Here is a 20,270-nt window from a genome sequence, read left to right as displayed (position 1 = left end):
CTGGTAATCGGGGTGGATGTGACAGGAATAGATCCATTTGGGGTAATTAGAGTAAACTTAGTTGACCCACAGTCTAAGCCACTCGCACAAAGCTCAATCACCACTCTGACTGATCAAACGTTAACCTCGGTAGCTCAAAAGGAGCAGGAGCCAAAAGAGAGACCACTTCTGACAACAGATTACACTAGATTGAAGCCTCAGGATTTGATCGAGCGTGCCACCGGTTTCAAGGACAGTAATCTTTGGCTTGATTGGGTGGCTCAAAATGCTAAAGAACAACATGTAGCTGACTGTGTTGCCTGTGCTTCAGCCAGGCCACGTTTGTTTACGGAGCCCGCACCACTGCATCCAGAGGATAAGTGGGGCTATGATTGTATGTTGCAGCTAACTAAAGGTGCAGTGAGTACTGGCAACTGTACTCTGTTATCCAGCCTTTTCCCTCCCATTCCAAAACAGACAACAGTGGGACCATTTATGCCAAAACAAGATAACTATACATGTTTCAAGTTCTCTACAGATAATGAGAAGTACAAGGTGGGAGAAATCGACCCAACTTGGTGTGCCGTCACACTCACGGGAAGAACCACCAATAATGTAACTTGGTGTGCCGTCACACTCACGGGAAGAACCACCAATAATGTAAGCGACCCAAGCACGGTAATTGGAACATGGGCGAGAAGTGGGTTGTATTATTATTGTGGGGAAAGCACTCTCTTGGCTCGTGTTCCTGTAGGAAGCGTAGGGACATGTGCGATGGTGCGACTGGGAGCTCCACTCATGCTTATTGGGAACCGGGTAAAGACTATTCCAGAACACAACACACGTACCTTAGCCGCCAGACGTAAGAGACATATTCTGGCCAAAAGAGGGACCCAGGGTACACATGCTTATGATCCTCGCCTGAACTCACTGACTTGGACAGACTCCATAGGAGTGCCCAGGGGAGTTCCAGACGAGTACAAGCTGGCAGACCCGGTAGCTTCAGGATTTGAAAGTGTATTCCTTTGGGTAACGCCTAATAAGAATGTTGACCACATTAACTATGCTCATTACAACTTGCTGAGACTCTCTAACCTAACCAGGGACGCCATGGTGGGGTTCGTAGAACAATTGGGTCCGAGTTCGCTGATGGGCGTGCAGAATCAAATGGCTCTTGACATGTTGTTGGCAGAGAAGGGAGGTGTGTGTGCCATGTTCGGAGACATGTGCTGCACCTTTATCCCCAATAATACTGCCCCAGATGGCTCAGTAACCCGAGCTCTGGAGGGCCTGAAAACTTTGTCTAAAACCATGCATGAGCACTCAGGTATCGAAAACCCGCTGGTGTCCTGGATGACCTCCGTGTTTGGACGATGGAAAGGTGTGGCTATGTCAGTGATGTTTTCCTTGGCCGTACTTTTGGGAATACTGGTCATCGGTGGTTGTTGTATCATGCCTTGTGTCAGAGGATTGTTGGTAATGTTAATGGCGAGGGTTGTGAACCCCGGACGGGTGGAGTCCATCTACATGATGGACTTAGAACCCATAGAGTGGGGCAGGGAGTGATACAACACGAGGTGTGGTGACATTCCTTGTTGGAATGTCAAAAGAGGGAATGTGGAGATTCAGAAATTCTTTTATTGCTGCCATATAACCTGCATTATTATAATTGCATTAATAACATGTTTTACAGCATTATTTTATTGGTAATATTTCTTACAGGGTTCATGTTGCTTTGAAGATGTTTGTCATCACATTGACCTTTTTTATTTACAGGCTTAGTTATGATCATTTTATACACATTGCATATCTGTGCTGATTTGGAGTTGGTGTTCCATCCAAAAGGGTCTTAAGTTTCACTGTAGAACATAGAAGGTTGACTGCATGCATGCTTACAATACACATAAATTTAGTGACAGGCCTGAGCAAAGGCCCAAGTGTCTTCTGCTTCTTTTGTAACCTGTTGCCCTTTAGTCTACTTGGTGACTGATGATCAGAGTTAGTGACCAGCCTCAGAGACCCTGGGGGCTTAAAGTTTATTGCCTTATTTGGTAGGTGTTATAGAAAAGAAGTTATATGAAGTTATATGTCTGTGTCTCTGCCATTAAAGATGTATAAAACCAGATGTACTATTGTCTGTAAAAAATGATTGCACACAATGTATTTTTTCACCTGTAATTGATCGATTTCGCGGCAGGGGGTGTGATCCTCAAGTGCTATAAAAATCCAACATCCAGTGTATTTTGCTAACTGAGGAGACTCACATTTCTTCTCCTGTGTTAATAAACTCACCGTTTGATTGCACTTTTCTGGGGCCTCCGTGATTTGTTTCACTGCTCTACATTGATCGATTTCGCAACAATAGGCAGGTTTTTGAAATGGGGCCGCCGTCATCTTACTGAAGAACTTGAATGCTTAAATGTTCATAAAATCGAGCAACAGTTAGAAAACAATCCTGCTATTTAGTGCTAACTGAGCTCGTTCACACACAGCTGGTGGCCTGAAAAACAGTGTGTCATTACCAACATGTCACACAAGAAACATCTCATGATGGGTAAAACCAGCGAGCTCCCTCAACCATCACAGCCTCGTTGTTGATACTGACGACATCAGTTACAGCAGGACTTTAACCTACTAAAGGTTCCAGTGTTGGGGCCATGACAGCAAACATCATCTCACCATAAACCACACCATAATGACCAGCTGCTTTTTAGATTAACCATTTTTATATTTTGCTTGCTGCAAGACTTCACACAGAAGCTTGCACACAAGAATTTCACTGTACCGTGAAACTAATTTTCATGAGCTGACCAAGAAGCTGTACAAGAGAGTTTTTTCAGAGCTGACCAAGAAGCTGTAAAAAGAGAGTTTTTCCTTCCCACTGTCGCCAACATGTTTGCTCAGAGGGGGTCGTCTGATCGCTGGGGTTTCTCTGGGTTGTATTTATCTTACAATAGTGTAAGTCACCTTGAGGCAACTGTGATTTGGCGCTATATTAATAAAGTTTAAATGAACTGAATTGAATTTGGTGAGAATTTCATGTTGTTGGGAGAAGTGAGCTAAAGGAAAATTTAAGTCCCCCCCCAGCTTACCTCTCATTACATCACAGGACTTAACATCATCCGGCCTTATGTTTAACATTACACAGAGCGCTATAACAGAGTTTATCTATTGATCTTGCTCAGAGTAAATCATCTTTATTCTTAATCCAAGATGTAATAAAAGTATGAGTCTTTTGTTGTGATTTGTTAATATAAATAAAATTGATTGAATTGAATAAAAAAGTGCAGTTAAATGATGAATGATAAATGCAGTTAAATGAAAATGAGTAATGTGTGTGTAGACATGACCCAACCTTATAATACTGTGATTGGACCGCACATAGTTTTGAAGAGAAAAGGTGAGAGGAAATATTCTTATGTATCTGAAGTTAAAGGAGATGATGTTAAAATGGATGTGATGATAGATGAAATGACATAAACTGAATGAAACTAAGTGAAGTGTGTTCATATGTGACTGAATGTTCAATTTTAATTGGATTTTCTATACTAAGAATAACACAAACAAAAAGAAAATGTCATGAAGTTATTTTAAAACTAGTTTTGACTCACACATGTGTAAGCAGTCAGATGAACGGTGTGGCTGGACGTCGGGCAACTGTTGGCCAACAACAGTGACTGGGCTCTGAGACTCTACCGTTTCTAGCAAGCACTGCCCAGCACTGTGGACGTATAACTGGACTTATGATTTTTGCCATGTTAGCGTAGAAATTCAAGAGGATTTGGATTTCCTTTGTTTGTGTCTAGAAAACAACTTCCAAGAGCTCGACTCCTTCTACTGAATTATATCCACATAGATGTGGTGTGTCCTCTTTTTCTACCTCCGTCCTCCCAGACATCAGAACAAAGTCAGCATTAGTTCACAGCAAGCTCATTAAATAAGTATGATTTAAATCATCTAAGTAATTGCTTCTGTGATTCGTACTTTTTGATTCACTGTTTGCTTTGATCTTATTAAAATGCTTTAATAAAATATTTGCATTCAAAAAGTCTAAATTGTGGACATTCCCTTTTAACCCTTTGTAAAACAATAAAGGTAACAATGAGTATTAAACTACATTTGTATAAATGGCTCTTACAGTTTACTCCAGTCTCTAAAAGTAACAGACAGTAACAGACTCTTGTGGGTCAGCTTCCCAAGCCACTAAACTAAACCTAGTCATACTGCCAGAGCAGAGCTGTCGCTGACGGGTCTGCGAGGCTACTCAGGACCCTGGTTGTTGTCAAAGGGAGCGGGGTAGACACCTGGAGGAGAGCGGTAGTCTGAACTGGTCGAGTTCCCCCGCCCATCGACTGCATCTAAGTTTTGCAGCGGCTACTGAGGAAGAACCGAAGAGCAGAAATAGGACTATAAACTGACGGTCGATCCAGACTTCCTGTGTTGGGTGCTGGTCCCACAGAGCGACAATTTCAAGAGCACCTTTAAAAATACACGTAGGAAATTATTTGACCCACTGTACAGTCACAAGCTGTGGGTAGTGGGAGAAAGAATGATGTTACACAAAGCAGTGGAAATCCCTTACAGCCATTCAGGGAAGCTCAGAGTGAAGCTGCTATTGATGGCGGGCTTTACAATCATACTTGCCTTTAGCAGGCAGTGCAGAGATGATGTGGTCGGCTGATATGACTCCATCCTCCAAATGGACCTACAGACACAGACAGACACACACACAGACACACACACGGACACACACACGGACACACACACACAGACACACACACGGACACACACACGGACACACACACAGACACACACACGGACACACACACGGACACACAGCTTATCAAAGTCATCTTAGACTCTACGGCCTCTGAAAATTTAAACTGTAACTGTAACAATCAAAGCAATACTTGTGTTAAATGCTTGAATTAAAGCTCAAACTTTGCAGTTCAATGACGTCTTGGTGATGTACAGAGGCTTAAAAACAACAGTTTCACTGTTTATGGACCTCACTGTATTTTCAATGAAGTTAACATGTGTAGACCAACTAACAAACCATTTCTCTGATTTTCAACCTGCTGGTGATGCTGGCAGAAAACTGAAGAGAAGAGATTTATCTGAGCTCCCTGACAAAACCTCCTGGTACAGTCAAAGTTTACACTCTTCTTTCTCACTGTCGTTACTTCCTGGTGCTAGCAGTAGAGAGGAAATCAGAACATTGCAGGCATTAAACATTCTCTTCAGCAAATGTGAAACCTTGCAAAAAGCCAAATGATGCCAAAGTGCAAACAAACTGCCATTCCCCCGACACTACCCTGGTACCAACATAACACACCACTGCAAACCACCTAAGGTTTAGTTAAACGTCTTTAGCCTCCGCACTAACCTGCCAACCAGAGGCTGAAGGATCAATCTGTTTAACAACAGCCTCTTTGTGAAGTTGCACTCTCCCACTCTGTTGTAGATACTCCGCAATGGCTTCTGGAAACGACTGCATGCCCCTCTTCAACGACCACTGGGCCCACGACTCCTTCTTAGATCTTTTAGCCAGAGGGCCGCGGGTAATCACCTGAGCCTCACCTGCAGGTTTCAAGCATACAACCTTAGTCCTGCAATAAAGACAGCACACTTCACTTTTAGCACGGAGGAAAGTGAGACAGCCTGAAAATGCTGAATCCAAGCCAAACACAACCATCTGTTAGCATCAAGCCACCAAAGAGCCAGCGTGTACAACCAGGGCTCAGAATGAGTTCAAATCAATTATTTGATTTATAAGGCTAAACACAGACATTTAATGAGTCCTGACAAACATGTGAGTCAGAAAGTCCTGGAAGTTATTTTAAGATAAACTAGAAGTGGAATCAGCCGAACAGCTTAATACAGCCACACCATGTTTATGGTTTTCAAAAAGGCTGAAACGTGTTACAGGATGTAAAGTTTACTGATGCCACACATTTCTGTTACGTTGGACAAAGTTGTTCATCCATGTACCCTGACCTCCTGCACACAACACCTGATAGAGGTGCCTAATTACCAAACCAGCTTTACCTTACCTTTACTATCTTTACTACACAACATGAGGAGAAAGGAAGAAATGAACTGCTGCTGTCGTTTCTAATGACGCTCTTTGACTCATCGTGTGGTCTGACAAGTCAAAATATGACGCTCTTATTGGAAACCCCATCCTCTGGACTCAGGAAGAACAGCTTCCAGTCGTATTTGAATTTTATAAAACTGGGACAATTAATCAAATATGATTAGATTGATTTTAAAGAGCATTTTACTTTTTTCTGCAAACTGGCTCTTTACTGGCTATTTTTCTGTCAATTTGTTTTGCTGATGATCAACAGCCTGCAATGATGCTAATAAATGGTCCACACAGTGGAAGTGATGAGTGTACCTGAGCCCAGCAGCATTCCCAGGACGATGGAACCTCTGTGCTGCTCTGCGTTGTAGAGGACAGGAAAACAAGAGCGCACACTCAACTTCCTGCAGTCCCCTGCAAATACACCCCGACACAAACTGTCCACAGCTATGTCTGCTAACTAACACACACACACACACACACACACACACACACACACACACACAGTTACATTTGAATCTTAGTTAAACACTGTTAGAGACTAGCTTCACATGTTTCCAGTATAAAATTAAAATCATTGCTCCCGTCCATAATGACTGTGTCACACATAAAAAAACTAGATAAACAGCTTTCGGGTATCTACTTCCAAGTGACTGCAACAATTGTGTGTGTGGGGATTGTTTGACTAGCCAAGGCTAAAATCCAGTGTAGTGGCCTAGCCTCTCCATCTTGTCTGTCCAGCTTTCCCCTACAATGTTTCCTCACGTAAACAAGGTTGCTGGTGGTTGAGATGACACAATGCCCTGAAAATCTGTGGGCTAAACTAAAGACCAAGGTCCATCTTGAGAGGTTCACCAAAGGAGGATGGGCTGGGACAGCTCAGGAGATGCATGGGACTTGTTGAAAGCTGCAATAAATGACTCTAGGCTGTTATCCAGGAAAAAAGATACACTATTGACTATCAGCATCAGAAGGGCTCATAATTTTGACCTTGGTAGGTTTTAGTTTGTGTGAAAAAAAAATGTTTTTTGTGTGTAAAGTAAAGTCATGTAAGTCCCCCCGCCCCCCAAAAAATAGAATGTTTGGAAAGGCTGCGTTACATTTCTTGCTCTGTTCAACAGAACGTCAGAGAAAATAGTCTCTCTCTTTTCACAGAGACTCTCTTCTGTCCTCATTCTGGTTTTATGATTTCACAACAATCATCTTTACTGACACAAAATTCTTCTCACCTCCTTTCCTAGCCTCCTAGAAACGAACGAATGGACTGACTCGTCGTCATTCTTGGTTTTATTCACCAGTATCTCAGCAGCGATGCTCAGCAGCAGCGGCCGAGAGAAAGGTGGGACTGTCCGCACAATCCCACTGGAGGAAAAATGCACAGAGACGGAGAGGAAAACGCTCAACGGAAAGTTAGAGGTTACACTTCATGATTTCATTTGAAATGAGTAAATATACAGCCGGTCGACATTCAGCAGAACATAATGCAAAATCAAACATGTTTGAATTGATTCAAACAGTAAATGTTTCTAAACTCTCACCTGATTCCTGACGGCATCTTGTGCAGCTGTCCATTAACATACAGGTATCTGTTTCTGGAGGCAATGTGGCTGAAGCTGACCGGCAGAATCTCCTCTCCCAGACCCAAATCATCCACCTGCAAACACACACACACGCACGCACACGCACACACACAGGTTTCAGTCTGTTGTGGTCAGTTCAGCTCTTATCAACAGCTGTTGTGTTTTGGTGTGATATAAATAAAAGGGAAGTGACCTGAGCCTGTGGTCACAGTGTTGCTGTAATGATGGAACTCACCATATTGAGCGTGTTGGATCCCACTGCTCCTGCAGGTCGAATCCCTCTGGGTCCATGCTCAAACACCGCTCCGTCTGATCTCCGAGTGGACCACAGCCAACCTCCAAAACGACTGCTTGCCTCTAAAAGAATGACCTGTTTGGATATTTAGGTTTAAATCATCTCAAGATGTACGCAGCAATGGCCAAGAAATGAAAGACAAATTACACGGTAGTAAGAGGCACAACATTTCATATAAACATCTTAATAACCTTCCTGCATCTTTATTTGCATATCTCATGTTTTAGATGTTCCTGCAGGACATAAAGCGTACAGGAAGTAGAGCAGGGCGATATGGCCAAAAATATATATCACGATATATATTTGAAAATTTACGATAACGATTTAACTGACTATATAATTTTTGCGAGACAAAACTCCACAACTTTACTAGCGCAAAAAAACCCCCATCCATTTATTTTCACATAAACAAGCAGCTGTTTTTTATGTGCATTAAAGCTATATAAAAATTTAACAGTGCAAATGCAAATTCCTTGCTGACAGTTTAACCAAAAGGCATTTCCAGTAGAAATGGGCTGACATATCCTGAGCATAACCATGTATAATATCCACTGAAGTTAAAAAGAGATGCTTTGCAACATTAAACTGCAGTGTGCCAAATAAAAAAAAATATGTCAAATACCATAAGGTTGCGGGACCATAAGGCAGATTAAGCAAAGCAGTCAGATAAATCAAACTTTATTCAACTCATTCTTCTTGCTTCCTCCACTTCTGTACCATTGATTCATTAATGCTGTATTCCATCACAGCTGCTCTATTCCCATGTTGTTGCAGTATATTAATGACTAACCTGGTATTGTGGATGGATTATCTCACTTGTTCTCCTGACTGAAGTTTGGTCCGTTTACAGCATCCTGCCATGCGATTGCATTTGTCTCTAACCACTGTGAACCCTCACGTTAACTTTTATCAGTGGAAAAAGTTTAGCGTTCATCCTCCAGCTTCACTGTGTTTATGCTATGCTAACGTAGCTGTGTCGCTAGCGATCACGTAGCACATCATTATATACCAGCTAGCCCAACTTCAGTAACCCTACAAACGTCACTGCTGTTTAGTTTTCTGTCTTCATTTATGTTGGAAGTGATAGCAGAGCTGTACGTTTGAATGTTTCAGAAATCTCTCAGTCAGAACATGCTATATCATGTTTAGGTAACTAAACTAGCGAGCTAACTTCCTGCTAACTTGGTGCTGACTTCTAACTCCCTCAAATGTAATAAATTCAGTTTTCATGGATGCCTGGATGTTAAACTTCAGCATTGCTGCTTTACCAGGTGTAACTATGATCGTTTTATTAAAGGACATTTCCTTTAGCCTTCCTATTAACTCTCCAGTGATGCTGCAGTGTTCGTACAATGTTGGGACCTAAGAAAATGAAATATCACGATAGAATATGGGTAAAACGCAGATGCAGCACCTTTGTTTTAATCGCAAATGGCGCAAAAAGCACGGCGGCCCGCGGAGAATGAGAAGGGGAAAGTGGATTGTTGTGTGAAACGGATGAACCAGTTCCACATTGTAAAAATGGTGCCACTTTAGTGATGTGGAACTGGTTTGGTGTTTGTCCGTCAGATACACAACAAAGATCCACTTTTTATCATTCTCCATTGCAAGCTGTGCTTTTTCGGCCATGTATTTGTAACAAAGGGTGCTCGCGCATCTGGGCGTAATCTGGGTCCTAAACTCCGATATTTCATTTTCTTATCGTCCCAAAGTCAATTACGAACACAGAACATCAGTGAGCCCTACAAACTGGCTAAATTCTTTCATCTTTAATAAGCCCTTTCACATTGGACGCAGCACACGCAGCACTGCGCCCTGAAACCCATTCATGTCTACAGGTTTCGCCACACATTAAGTTTCCTGCTGCACTAAGGAAAGAGCATCACAAGCCCAAACGCGGAGCGTGGAGTACTCTTGCTTCGCCTGCGGTGCGTGGTGGCGCACTTTCCCGCGACCAATAGAAACAAAGCCTGCAGAACAGAGTCCTGTGAACTTTTTCACATACAGGGAACTCCAGAGTCCTTTCAACGGCTCTGTGGACCTCGGGGGGAGTATTGTGGAAACGACACACTCTTCACTGGTCGGCACAGCTACAAAGCTTTCGTGTTAAAGAATGAGCGATACGTGTTTTTATTAAACGGCCTGAATGTTCTTTAATATTGTCTAGTTTTCTCGTTTTCTACTTCTAAATTCAGACAAAACTGATATTAATTAGACTCGACCCTAAAGATCGACCCTGTTACCGAGGGATTACTCATGTCAGATGGTCTGATTGTAGGTGCTTTTCTCTCTAATATCTTTCCCCTTTTTATATAAAGTGTCTTGATACAAGTGCTGTCCCTAATTGGTGCTTTAAGCTGTAAATAAAACTGAACAGAACTGAGCACGCAGGACTTTGGGAAAAACACATTCCTGCCCGTCTTAGCTGAGGACATTTTACAAATGAAATTCCGAATCAAATCTCAAAGTGTTTCACTTCCTGGTTTGATAAGGGTTAGAAAAATGAGGGGGAGGGTTTTAAATCCAATTCTGGACTTAACAGGGAGCCAGTAAAAGAAGCTAGTATGGGGTAAACACGACGTCCCTTTGTTCCTGTCAGTACTTACACTGCAGCATGTGGGATCCACTGACTCCGTTTCAAGCGTACTTTTCAAACAGCTCGATAATAATGAACTTCAACCAGTAACAAGTAGGTTTTCAGCTCACACTATCACAGGCTGTTTCTAATTTTAACATCTGCCAGATGTAATAAGGGTGCTCGAGAAACTTGTTTCATACATGAAGGGTGTTTTTTCCATCTTTTTTCTCCTAATCAAACAAAGCATGTGTTACCTTGGTAACCTGGGGGCTCTTGCACAGGTAGTAGGATGCAGCCAAACCCCCAATCCCTCCTCCAAGGACAGCAACTGTTCTCATTGGCCAACTGCAAACACAAATAACATTAAGAACAGTGAGTAGAGTTAATATGCTTGTCCAGTTTTTGGACACACATTTGTTTTGGAGTTTTTTTACACCACCATGGTGGACGTGAAATGAAGAACTGAAGTGAACTTAACTTAAAGGTTTAACATTAAAAATGACTGGATTAACCATCTCCAGACCTCTTAACTCTTTCATCTGTTGTGAGATTTTGAGAGGAAATGGAACACCTGCCCATGAGAGTCTGGGGAAAATGGCTAACATTCCTAAATGTTTAATCCAATATTACAGATTAAAGCTGAACATCTGCTTCATGGCAAACAGACTGTAGGATAGGCAAGCTGTGAAAGATACTGTTGCTGTCCAAATACTGATGGTGTGCTGACTTCAAACTGTATACCAGTTTTTAAACTCTGTTGATAGTAGGGCGATTAGTCGACTAGTCACGATTACGTCGACTATCAAAATTGTTGACAACTAATTTAATAGTCGACGCGTCGTTTGAAGCTTTGTAAGATCCCAAAGACGCAGGAATAAGTAGTAGGATTTAAGAGTGTAATGACAGACTGAAACAGAAGATGGCAGCACTGCATGTACAAGGATGCCAGCTGCCGTTAAACCCCGAAGAAGAAGAAGAAGCTGTATCCCAGAATTCATAGCGCGACCCATCGCGGCCCTGCTCAGTTTCCAACAATGGCGGCAGCTAGTTAGTTTTAATATTACTCTTATTATTCTTTCTGGGTCACAAAATAAACGTTTAACATATTTTCAGGTGAGAATGTAACTGTGTAAACCTCAAATATCTGCTCAGTTTATCAAGACATCACATATTTTCAAAACTGCTCCGACGTTTTCGGAGACGTCTGTTACCCACCAGCTCGATAACTAGCTGGGATTGACGGCTCACTAGAGCCGGTGAGAACACCGGACTCCCGGCAAATCGTTTTCAAACCCACCGCCGTCTTTTGCTACTCAGGTTAAACGTGATATATAAGTCACTTAGATAACTTAAAAATGTTATTGTTTGGCTTTTTTTAGTATTTTATTTGTTCCTGAGTAAATCGGTTTGGCTGAGATTAAAGTTATGGTTTTTACACAGCTGAATAAAGGTCAAGCAGACAGCTGATCATCAGAAGTGTGAGATGCTTGAGAACATACTCCGGTGTCCTGTTATATTTTAGATAGCAAGGAGCAGACGGCTGAGTTTATTAAACTCCACCGAAACAATCTGCAAATTTTATTAAAATTTAATAAACTATCATCTTGTCTTTATTTTTAGTTAGCACAATAAGCTGGACGTTTTACGTCCAATGGATGCAGGATCTGATTAGTCGACTAATCGCAAAAATAATCGGTGACTAGTCGACTATCAAATAATCGTTTGTGGCAGCCCTAGTTGATAGCCGCGTAAAACCAGAGTTACGATGAACAATATACGCGGTGGTTTTTCCTGAATAAAATCGGCGTTTTCTTTTGGTTGATTTTTGTTTTTGTGATTTAGCTTCTGTGAAGCACTTTGTGATTTTATCTTGAAAGGTGCTAGTAAAAAATTTTTACTTACTGCGGGAAGAAACACTAAAAGCTGCGTTTTCTAAAGACAGTTGGTGTGTGGTCTTGTGCAGTCGGTGTGTGGTATAGTCGATTGTTCTGTTTTGCGTGTCAGAACAATGAGGTGACTGCTGAATGTCACCGGTGCTGCTTAAATAGCCACCAAAGGCAGACTGAACACTGTTGCCAGGTGGAGTGATACACCTGCTCTCAGGCCTGCAGGTGCCAGGCTGTGATGTGCTCCTTTATCTTATAGTGGACAGAAACTATTTTTTGGACAGGCACAAATAATTTGTGTGACATCTTATTTAATGCACAACGCCTGACTGTTCTGTAAATAGTTTTACTTTCTAATACCAAACACCGGAGGCGTTGGCTAATTTAGGTAAATAGTTGTATGTAACTTTGTTGTTTGCAAAACTCTGCATAGGTCAGTGGTTCCCAAACTTTTTTTGCCAGGCCCCCTTTTTACAAGGAAAATGTTCGCGCCCCCCACCACCTAACCCCCACCACCTCCCCCAAACAAACACACACACATATATTTTGCTCCATTGCGGTTTATTTCACACCTCAAACATTTAGTAAACAATTAAGCAAATACAAGTAAACGGCAATAAATTACAGGTAGTAATAAAATATACTACTAACTCGTTTTACGCTGCGTCCACACCTACACGGGTATTTTTGAAAACTCAGCTGTTTCTGTGCGTTTGGGCTCTTTCGTCAACACGTAAACGGCGTTGCGATTCACCAAAACGGAGATTATTTAAAACTCCTTTTTGCGTTTACGTGTGGACGAGGATTACAGAGTTCGTCACGCGACGACAAAGGTATGTGCCTCTTTTCACGTCACGCTGTGCGCCACGTTGTGTTTACATGAGATGAATTGCAGAATGGCAGATAGTCAGATTAACAGTAACAGTATTTTGTCTCTATCTGCAGGTTTTACACGTTACATATACACATGCAGTTACTGTCCCTGCATTTAGAAAGGCAGGGCGTCACGGTGTAATTATTTTACGATGTTGTTGTTTTTCCTGTGTAATAATATTCAACATTGCTGTCAATACATTTTTCAAAAATGTCTCTCTGAGCAAAATGGGTTCAAAAACAAAAACAGCTGTGGGATACTGTTTGTCCGTGATTTGAACCGGGGGAACAAATTACGGCAGGATCAGCCTGATATTATTTGTATCCCGCTGTAACTTTACTGCATAAAGAGCTAACATGTCCAAAATGTCAGGAGTAGTTAGTTATTACAAGAAGTGTTTGTGAACTAAAAATCAACATTGTTGGATACTGTTTGTCCGTGATTTGGAGAGCCCAGCGCTGCTCCCGACGCAGGGAAACTAATTGGTAAATGGCCTGCATTTGTATAGCGCTTTTCTAGTCCATAGGACCCCAAAGCGCTTTACACTACATTCAGTCATTCACACACACATTCACACACTGGCGATAGCAAGCTACATTGTAGCCACAGCTGCCCTGGGGCGCACTGACAGAGGCGAGGCTGCCGGACACTGGCACCACCGGGCCCTCTGACCACCACCAGTAGGCAAACATGGGGTTAGTATCTTGCCCAGGATATTTGGCATGCAGCCAGGATGCAGCCTGGGATCGAACCACCGACCTTCTGATTAGTGGCTGACCTGCTCTGCCACCTGAGCTACAGCCACCCCAATTTTGCAGGGGAGACCTACCTCGGCACTTGTGCAGGTGAAGCCAAAGGGAAGATATGCTTCACCATATTTTCTAGTCTTTAGCTTGGAAGGAAGTTGGTTTGGAGACATTTTTGGCGATGCTTCATCTCCTGCTTTGCGTTTATGTGGGAGCCCCGTCAAAAACCTGTCCACAGTGTCCAAGCTCTCTTCTTTTTTTTTTTTTTCCCCTTTTCATACCGCGCCCCCTGCAATGGCTCTGCGCCCCCCCTCTGGGGCGGGCCCCACACTTTGGGAACCTCTGGCATAGGTTTTTAAAATTTACAGTTTATATTTGAATTTCAAGTTATGAAAATGATTCTTTAAACATGTTTGTGGTTTTTACAGTAAAAAAAAAACAAAAAAAAAACTTTTTTCTACTCTGATTTTATGTTTTTTGTCTGTATTTAGATCAACTGTGTTAATACAGTATGACCAAATGTAAAAATAGCTAAATTCAGACATGTGAGGTTATGCTGAAAAGAATGATACCAAACAAGACAAGGTAATCAGTATTTAAAAGTTTGAATATAGAGGTAAAATCAGAAGTAGTCAAAAGTGGACAGATACCCTGGAATGCAGAGTTAAACTGCGGTGTTTGAGAACTGACAACAGTGAATTACGTGACTGGTTCGTTTTTGATGAGAGCAGCCAGTCAATGTTTTGTTCCAGCTGTGGGCAGCACGCGCCTTCCAGCAGCAAGACTAATAGTTTTATTGTAGGCACAAAAAATGTGAAATTAGAGACCACCGAGGACCATGAATCGTCTAAATGGAACTGTGGCTCCAGAGAAAATTCCTTGAACGATGAGGGCACTGTGCAGCCTGAAAACAGCCCAGCATGGGTGTAGCTGGCTGTAGGAAGGGAGGGAGAGAAAGTAAAGACACTGTCAGAATCTGATGCAGAAGCCACAAAGTAAGGACAGGACTGTGAATGTCAGGGTTGTGTAGCCTGTTTGATGGTAGTAATTATAGCTTATTACACTGCACCACTGTTAAGGTGTTCATAATGCATTGTGTTACATCACTTTGTATAGGTACACATGTATGATACACTGCAAGAAAAAATGTACTGTACAGAAATGTAACAGAGTTAAGAATAAATGATACAATTTATAAGGTTTGTTTGAAAATGTTTAATATCCAGCCCTGGACCTGAGTGTAGCTGATAGCTGATAGCTGGTAAAGATATGGACGACAGTTGGTTTATCAGGCCTCTCACTCTGTCACCCTCCACACCCTGTCAGCAGTCTGTCCAACTGCCCGTCTTCACACAAAGAGCCCTGCAGCCTGACAGCAGGCTTTTTGTATAGTTGATACTTAAAAGAGCAGAAATAAAGGAAAGAATTCCAACGGAATGTTCTGTTCTTAGTGTCTCGCCTTTATCCTCAGTGGATTAGGAAGCACCGCCATCAAGTGAGCCATCATATGTGAGCCACGGTGAAGCCAGCCGCCTCTTATCTGACGCATAAGCTTTAGGCCAGCGCCTCGTCTCCTTCATTGATGATCGCAAACATCAGACTCACACACACTTATGCACGTGCACACATTGCATTTGATGAGTCTGATTGCATCATATTCAAAACTTCATATAAAATCATCCTTAATAGTTGACGTGAAACTTTCAACACATTTTTTCTCTCATCACTCTACATCTGTGCCGAGTTTCATCTCAAACTGCTTTCGTTCTACCAAGAAATTAAAGGACAAGTCTGCTCAAATTTAAAAACTTTAAAGGAATGTGATAACGTCATGTTAACATTTTATTAAAACTCATCTGTGAGATTTTTTTTAATGATGATTCAGCACAGACATAGATGGAATTTGAGCATAACTGCCCTTTAATTTTGTTGAAATACTGCAGCTGATAGACATGAAACCAGATGTAGAGTTATTGGACCACAGGCAGAATGTGTAGAAAGTTTCACATGAACTATCAGGCTGTCCCAATGCACTGTGTAAACGGACTGATTCTAATATAGCGCTTCACACAACTTGTGCATTCACCCATTCACACCAGCACGTTTGTCTATTGTTCCTAAGTAACTGCAGGTTAGCTAACTAACATCTACACACATCATAGTCCGATGGATGCATCGGAGAGCAACACGGGATTAGTATCTTACATGCAGACTAGGATCGAACCACCTGCTCTGCCAGTAGGCGACGCGTTCTACCACCTGAGCTACTGCCACCCACGCACAATGTGTGCGTGTTTTTATGCGTGCGCCAGTCTACAGACGCTGCCGCAAAGCCTGTGTAGAAGCGCAAGAAAGTTTATGCGGCGGATAAGAGGCGGCTGGCTCTACGCAGCTCTGAGTCACAAGAACTGTGGCACGCTGCTGACATTTCCAAACAACGAAACGATAGGTCACAGTGGAAAGTGTGAACGAGCGTCTTTACTTTGGCTGGAGGACAGTGTCCCACACCAATACCGAGAAACAAACACACGGGCTGTTACAGAGTCTGCGCAAACAGCGAACAGAGCCGCTTCACAGTCAGCGTCCTGCTGCCGAGCTCAGGCTTACCTGTAGATGAGGCACGGAAACGAGTCCGCGCTCCGCAGCTTCCATTCACGACCACAATAAGGTGTCCGACTTCTTCTTTTTACATTTTTATTGGCGGTTGGCAAACACCTGAGTGGTGCATTACCGCCACCAACTGGTATGGAGTGTGGTCTGGAACAAAACAAAAAAAACTCAAATCCTTCCAAACAGTTTCCCCTCTTTTAAAAACTGAAATAAGTCCTGATGATTTTTACTTCCTGATTCCTTTTGCAATAAATCAATAAGATCTCGTTTGATTTTTATGTTACTCAGGTTTTGGATCAATTGTCTCCTGTCGACCTGATTCTATAGTTTCCTCTTCTCCACAGTAGTCACACTCCCCTGTATTATGTTTCCCTATCATGAATAATGTAGTGTTCAAACCAGTAAGTCCAAATCTCATTCTTGATATGACCACCTCCTCTCTCCTACTCCGTCCTGTTGTTCTCATTCCTCCCACCCTCCTTTGAATTTTACACAGCCACCATCCCTTCCTTTCTTCCTCCCACTGTTTTTGACATCTTTTCCTCGTTTCTTGCCTGACAATACTGTTTATCTCTGCTTGGCCAAAGCTAACAGCTATGTCAACCACCCCATGTTTTGTGCCCTCCTTTGCAGCTCTGTCATTTCATTCGCCCTTGCTCCATAGTGCACCGGAATCCATAAAAACACAACTGTAAGTCCCATCACGTATGTTCTGAAAAGTGTTTGCTGACCCTCTGCTCTACCTTCTGAGTGACTATGGTGTAAACTGACCAATGATGAGCTTGAATCTGAACAAATGACTGCATGTAATGGCCTTATGTCTTCTACCAACTGAACAGCTAATAGTATTGTGAGCATTTCTACACTGTATACTGAAAGTCCATCAGTAATCCTTTTCCCGATTCAACCCTAAACTCCGGGACCACAACTGCTACACCAGTTTGACCAGTGTTCTTTGATGTGTTGGAACATAATTATACTGGTCAATGTTAGCCTGTACTGTATGAGAGTTTAAAAAAATGCCTTATCCTTATTCTTCTTGTCCAATAATGTGAAATCTACTGTGGCATCAGGAAGTATCCATGGAGTTATAGCTGGTAACGGCACTCTTTGACTGATCCAGTTTAAATTCTGTTGCTCGCCTTCCCACAATCCATCCAAAGCTCTTTGTTTCTTGTCTTTCTTTCTCCCAGCAAGGTTTGATTACTTCTTGTGTTGGAATGCTTCCGACTTATGGACTCCTTCAGAATAAAAGCACATCCTGATAGAAAAGAGTTTCCGGTTTATGACTTTACTGCTGCCAACTGGTTCAGGTGTGACTCTGGCTCACAAATAACAGCAGCACAGTTTAACAGTGCAGGTGAAAAGGTCAGTATTTGCTTTATTTATGTGCACCATTTATGCTTTAATGACAGCTCCATGAAGCTGTTTGTTCAAACATGATCACTCATGTTATAGCAGGTTTCAGGTTTCATCAGAAATGCTCAGTGGGCATGAGGTGAAGAGAAGTACTGACAGTTAGGACTCCTTGGGCTTTAAGGCTTTGAGTTTTAGGGTTAGAGCACAGTCAGTGTGCATGCTTCAGCTTTGTAGTGAGGTAGAATCACCCCCAAAATTCTGATTTGCCCCTACAGGACCACTAAAGTTTAAAAAAACAACAACAACAACCAGACAGTTTGTGCAATGAGTACACATTGCACACATTTGGTTCTTACAATTTAAGTCCTGACAGATTTGTTTCTTTGTCACAGCATCGTTTTCTTTATCATGTAGAAAAACAGTTTGTGCGTTGTCGGTCTTGTGTGCTGCTCAGCAACATTCAGTATTTATTATTTACTGTTACTTATTCTTATCTAGGTTGTTACTGTGGTTTCCCCACCGTGTTGTTCTCTTTTTGCTTGTTTTCTTTTTTTCCCAGCAGGTGATCCGGCAGATCTTTACTCTCTTTTCTCACTGTCCAGCTTCCCCTCTGTTTTTTTTCCCTCTCTCCTTTTCTCGAACTTCTCTTGTCTATGTCTTTCCCTTTCCTAACCCCAGTCATGTCTGTTCTGTTTGTAATAAGTTAAAAGTTAAAAATAAATGAATACGTTATTTATTCGAGCGACTGTGGCTCAAGAGTTGGGAGTTTGCCTTGTAATCGGAAGATTGCCGGTTCGAGCCCCGGCTCTGACAGTCTCGGTCGTTGTGTCCTTGGGCAAGACACTTCACCTGTTTCCTACTGGTGGTGGTCAGAGGGCCCGGTGGCGCCAGTGTCCGGCAGCCTCGCCTCTGTCAGTGTGCCCCAGGGCAGCTGTGGCTACAATGTAGCTGCCATCACCAGTGGGTGGATGACTGAATGTGTAAAGCGCTTTGGGGTCCTTAGGGACTAAGTAAAGCGCTATACAAATACAGGCCATTTACCATTTACCAAAGATCAATCAAGTGGACCAGTGTGGCAAAGCTGTAATGATCCACTTGGGAAAATAAATCTGTTGGACATTTATTGGCCTTCAGTCAATAATTCTGATGCTACAGTGCGAATGGGACAGGCAAAAACAAAAACAACAAAATCAGAATTCTACCTTTCAAAAACTACTAGATATCTGAATGATCCTAAAAATGGAAAATAATAAAATCTTCCTATGGGGACATAATGAGATGCCAGTCTTTGAAAAATGTGACATTTTAAACAGCTTAATCAACAGGAGGCGGTCTCTGCAACCAACCAAACTGAATCTGTGGTCAGTTTTTCTTTTCTAAATGTTTATGAGATCCATAAATCTGTTGGCTCTAAATAAGTCTGCACCAGATCAGCTTGATCCTCTTCTTAAGTTGGCTGCAGATTTTATAGCAGAACCACCAACTTACATTTTTAATCTCAGCCTCTCAGACAGAAAGATCCCTGTAATATAGAAATCTGTCTTTGTTGAGAGGTGATCCTTCAGATGTTAATAACTACAGGTCCATATCTAAAGAGGGTGTTTTAGCAAAAGTTCTAGAAAAGCTTATTAGTGAACAACTGAAAGACTTTCTGGACCAAACTTCAGTTCTTTCCCAACATCAGACACAACACAGCACAATAACTGCTGCATTAAAGTGGTTAATGACATTATTGATACAATGGGCCACTGCTCTTTTTCTGGACTTGTCAAAGGCTTTTGATACAGTTGACCATGTTATTTCAGTAAATAGACTAAACAATATTGTTCTATCTGTAAATGCTGTAAGCTGGTTTTCATATTACTTATCAGCAAGAAAACAGTGTGTCCATGCTGCTGGATCTTCTTCCTCCTTTCTCCCAGTATCCAAAGGAGTTCCTCAGGGCTCCATGTTAGGACCATTGGTCTTTTCTCTTTACATAAACAACCTTTGTGATAACTTATCAAATGCTGCATTCCATGCAGATGATAAATTATCTATTGTTCATCTCCTTCAGTTGCACAAACCCTGCAATTTCTGCCACCTGCCTTTGATGCCTGCCTTTAACTCAACTTAAGTTGGTGTTAAATGCAGAGAAATCCAAGTTCATGTTATTCTCAAATGGCAAAGAGTTAGCTACATCTCCCAAGATTAAAACCATTCAAGGAACTGAAATTGTAATGGTCTTACAAGTATCTAGGGATCATTATAGATCAGAATTTATGATTTTAAAATTCAC

At 42.0% G+C, this 20,270-nt stretch overlaps 1 protein-coding gene across 1 annotated transcript in view; it reads right to left on the bottom strand.

Annotated features, from left to right (window-relative positions):
• The window catches only part of ppox (protoporphyrinogen oxidase), a 33,134-nt gene extending 16,419 nt beyond the window's left edge, over window positions 1-16,715 (bottom strand). Inside the window, exons 1-8 of the mRNA XM_031737459.2 lie at window positions 16,631-16,715; window positions 10,772-10,862; window positions 7,880-8,014; window positions 7,603-7,718; window positions 7,294-7,426; window positions 6,380-6,524; window positions 5,366-5,559; window positions 4,624-4,684 (exon numbers count right to left, since the gene is read on the bottom strand). Of these exons, the coding sequence (XP_031593319.1) occupies window positions 4,624-4,684; window positions 5,366-5,559; window positions 6,380-6,524; window positions 7,294-7,426; window positions 7,603-7,718; window positions 7,880-8,014; window positions 10,772-10,855 (868 nt within the window). The 5' untranslated portion in view covers window positions 10,856-10,862; window positions 16,631-16,715. The remainder of the gene's footprint in view (window positions 1-4,623; window positions 4,685-5,365; window positions 5,560-6,379; window positions 6,525-7,293; window positions 7,427-7,602; window positions 7,719-7,879; window positions 8,015-10,771; window positions 10,863-16,630) is intronic.
• Window positions 16,716-20,270: the final 3,555 nt, after the last annotated feature.

This window comes from Oreochromis aureus, linkage group 11, assembly GCF_013358895.1.
Source record: "Oreochromis aureus strain Israel breed Guangdong linkage group 11, ZZ_aureus, whole genome shotgun sequence".
In the NCBI taxonomy this organism is placed as follows: Eukaryota; Metazoa; Chordata; class Actinopteri; order Cichliformes; family Cichlidae; genus Oreochromis; species Oreochromis aureus.
The sequence above is the reverse complement of the archived record's forward strand: the minus strand, read 5'-3'. Positions and strand labels throughout refer to the sequence as shown.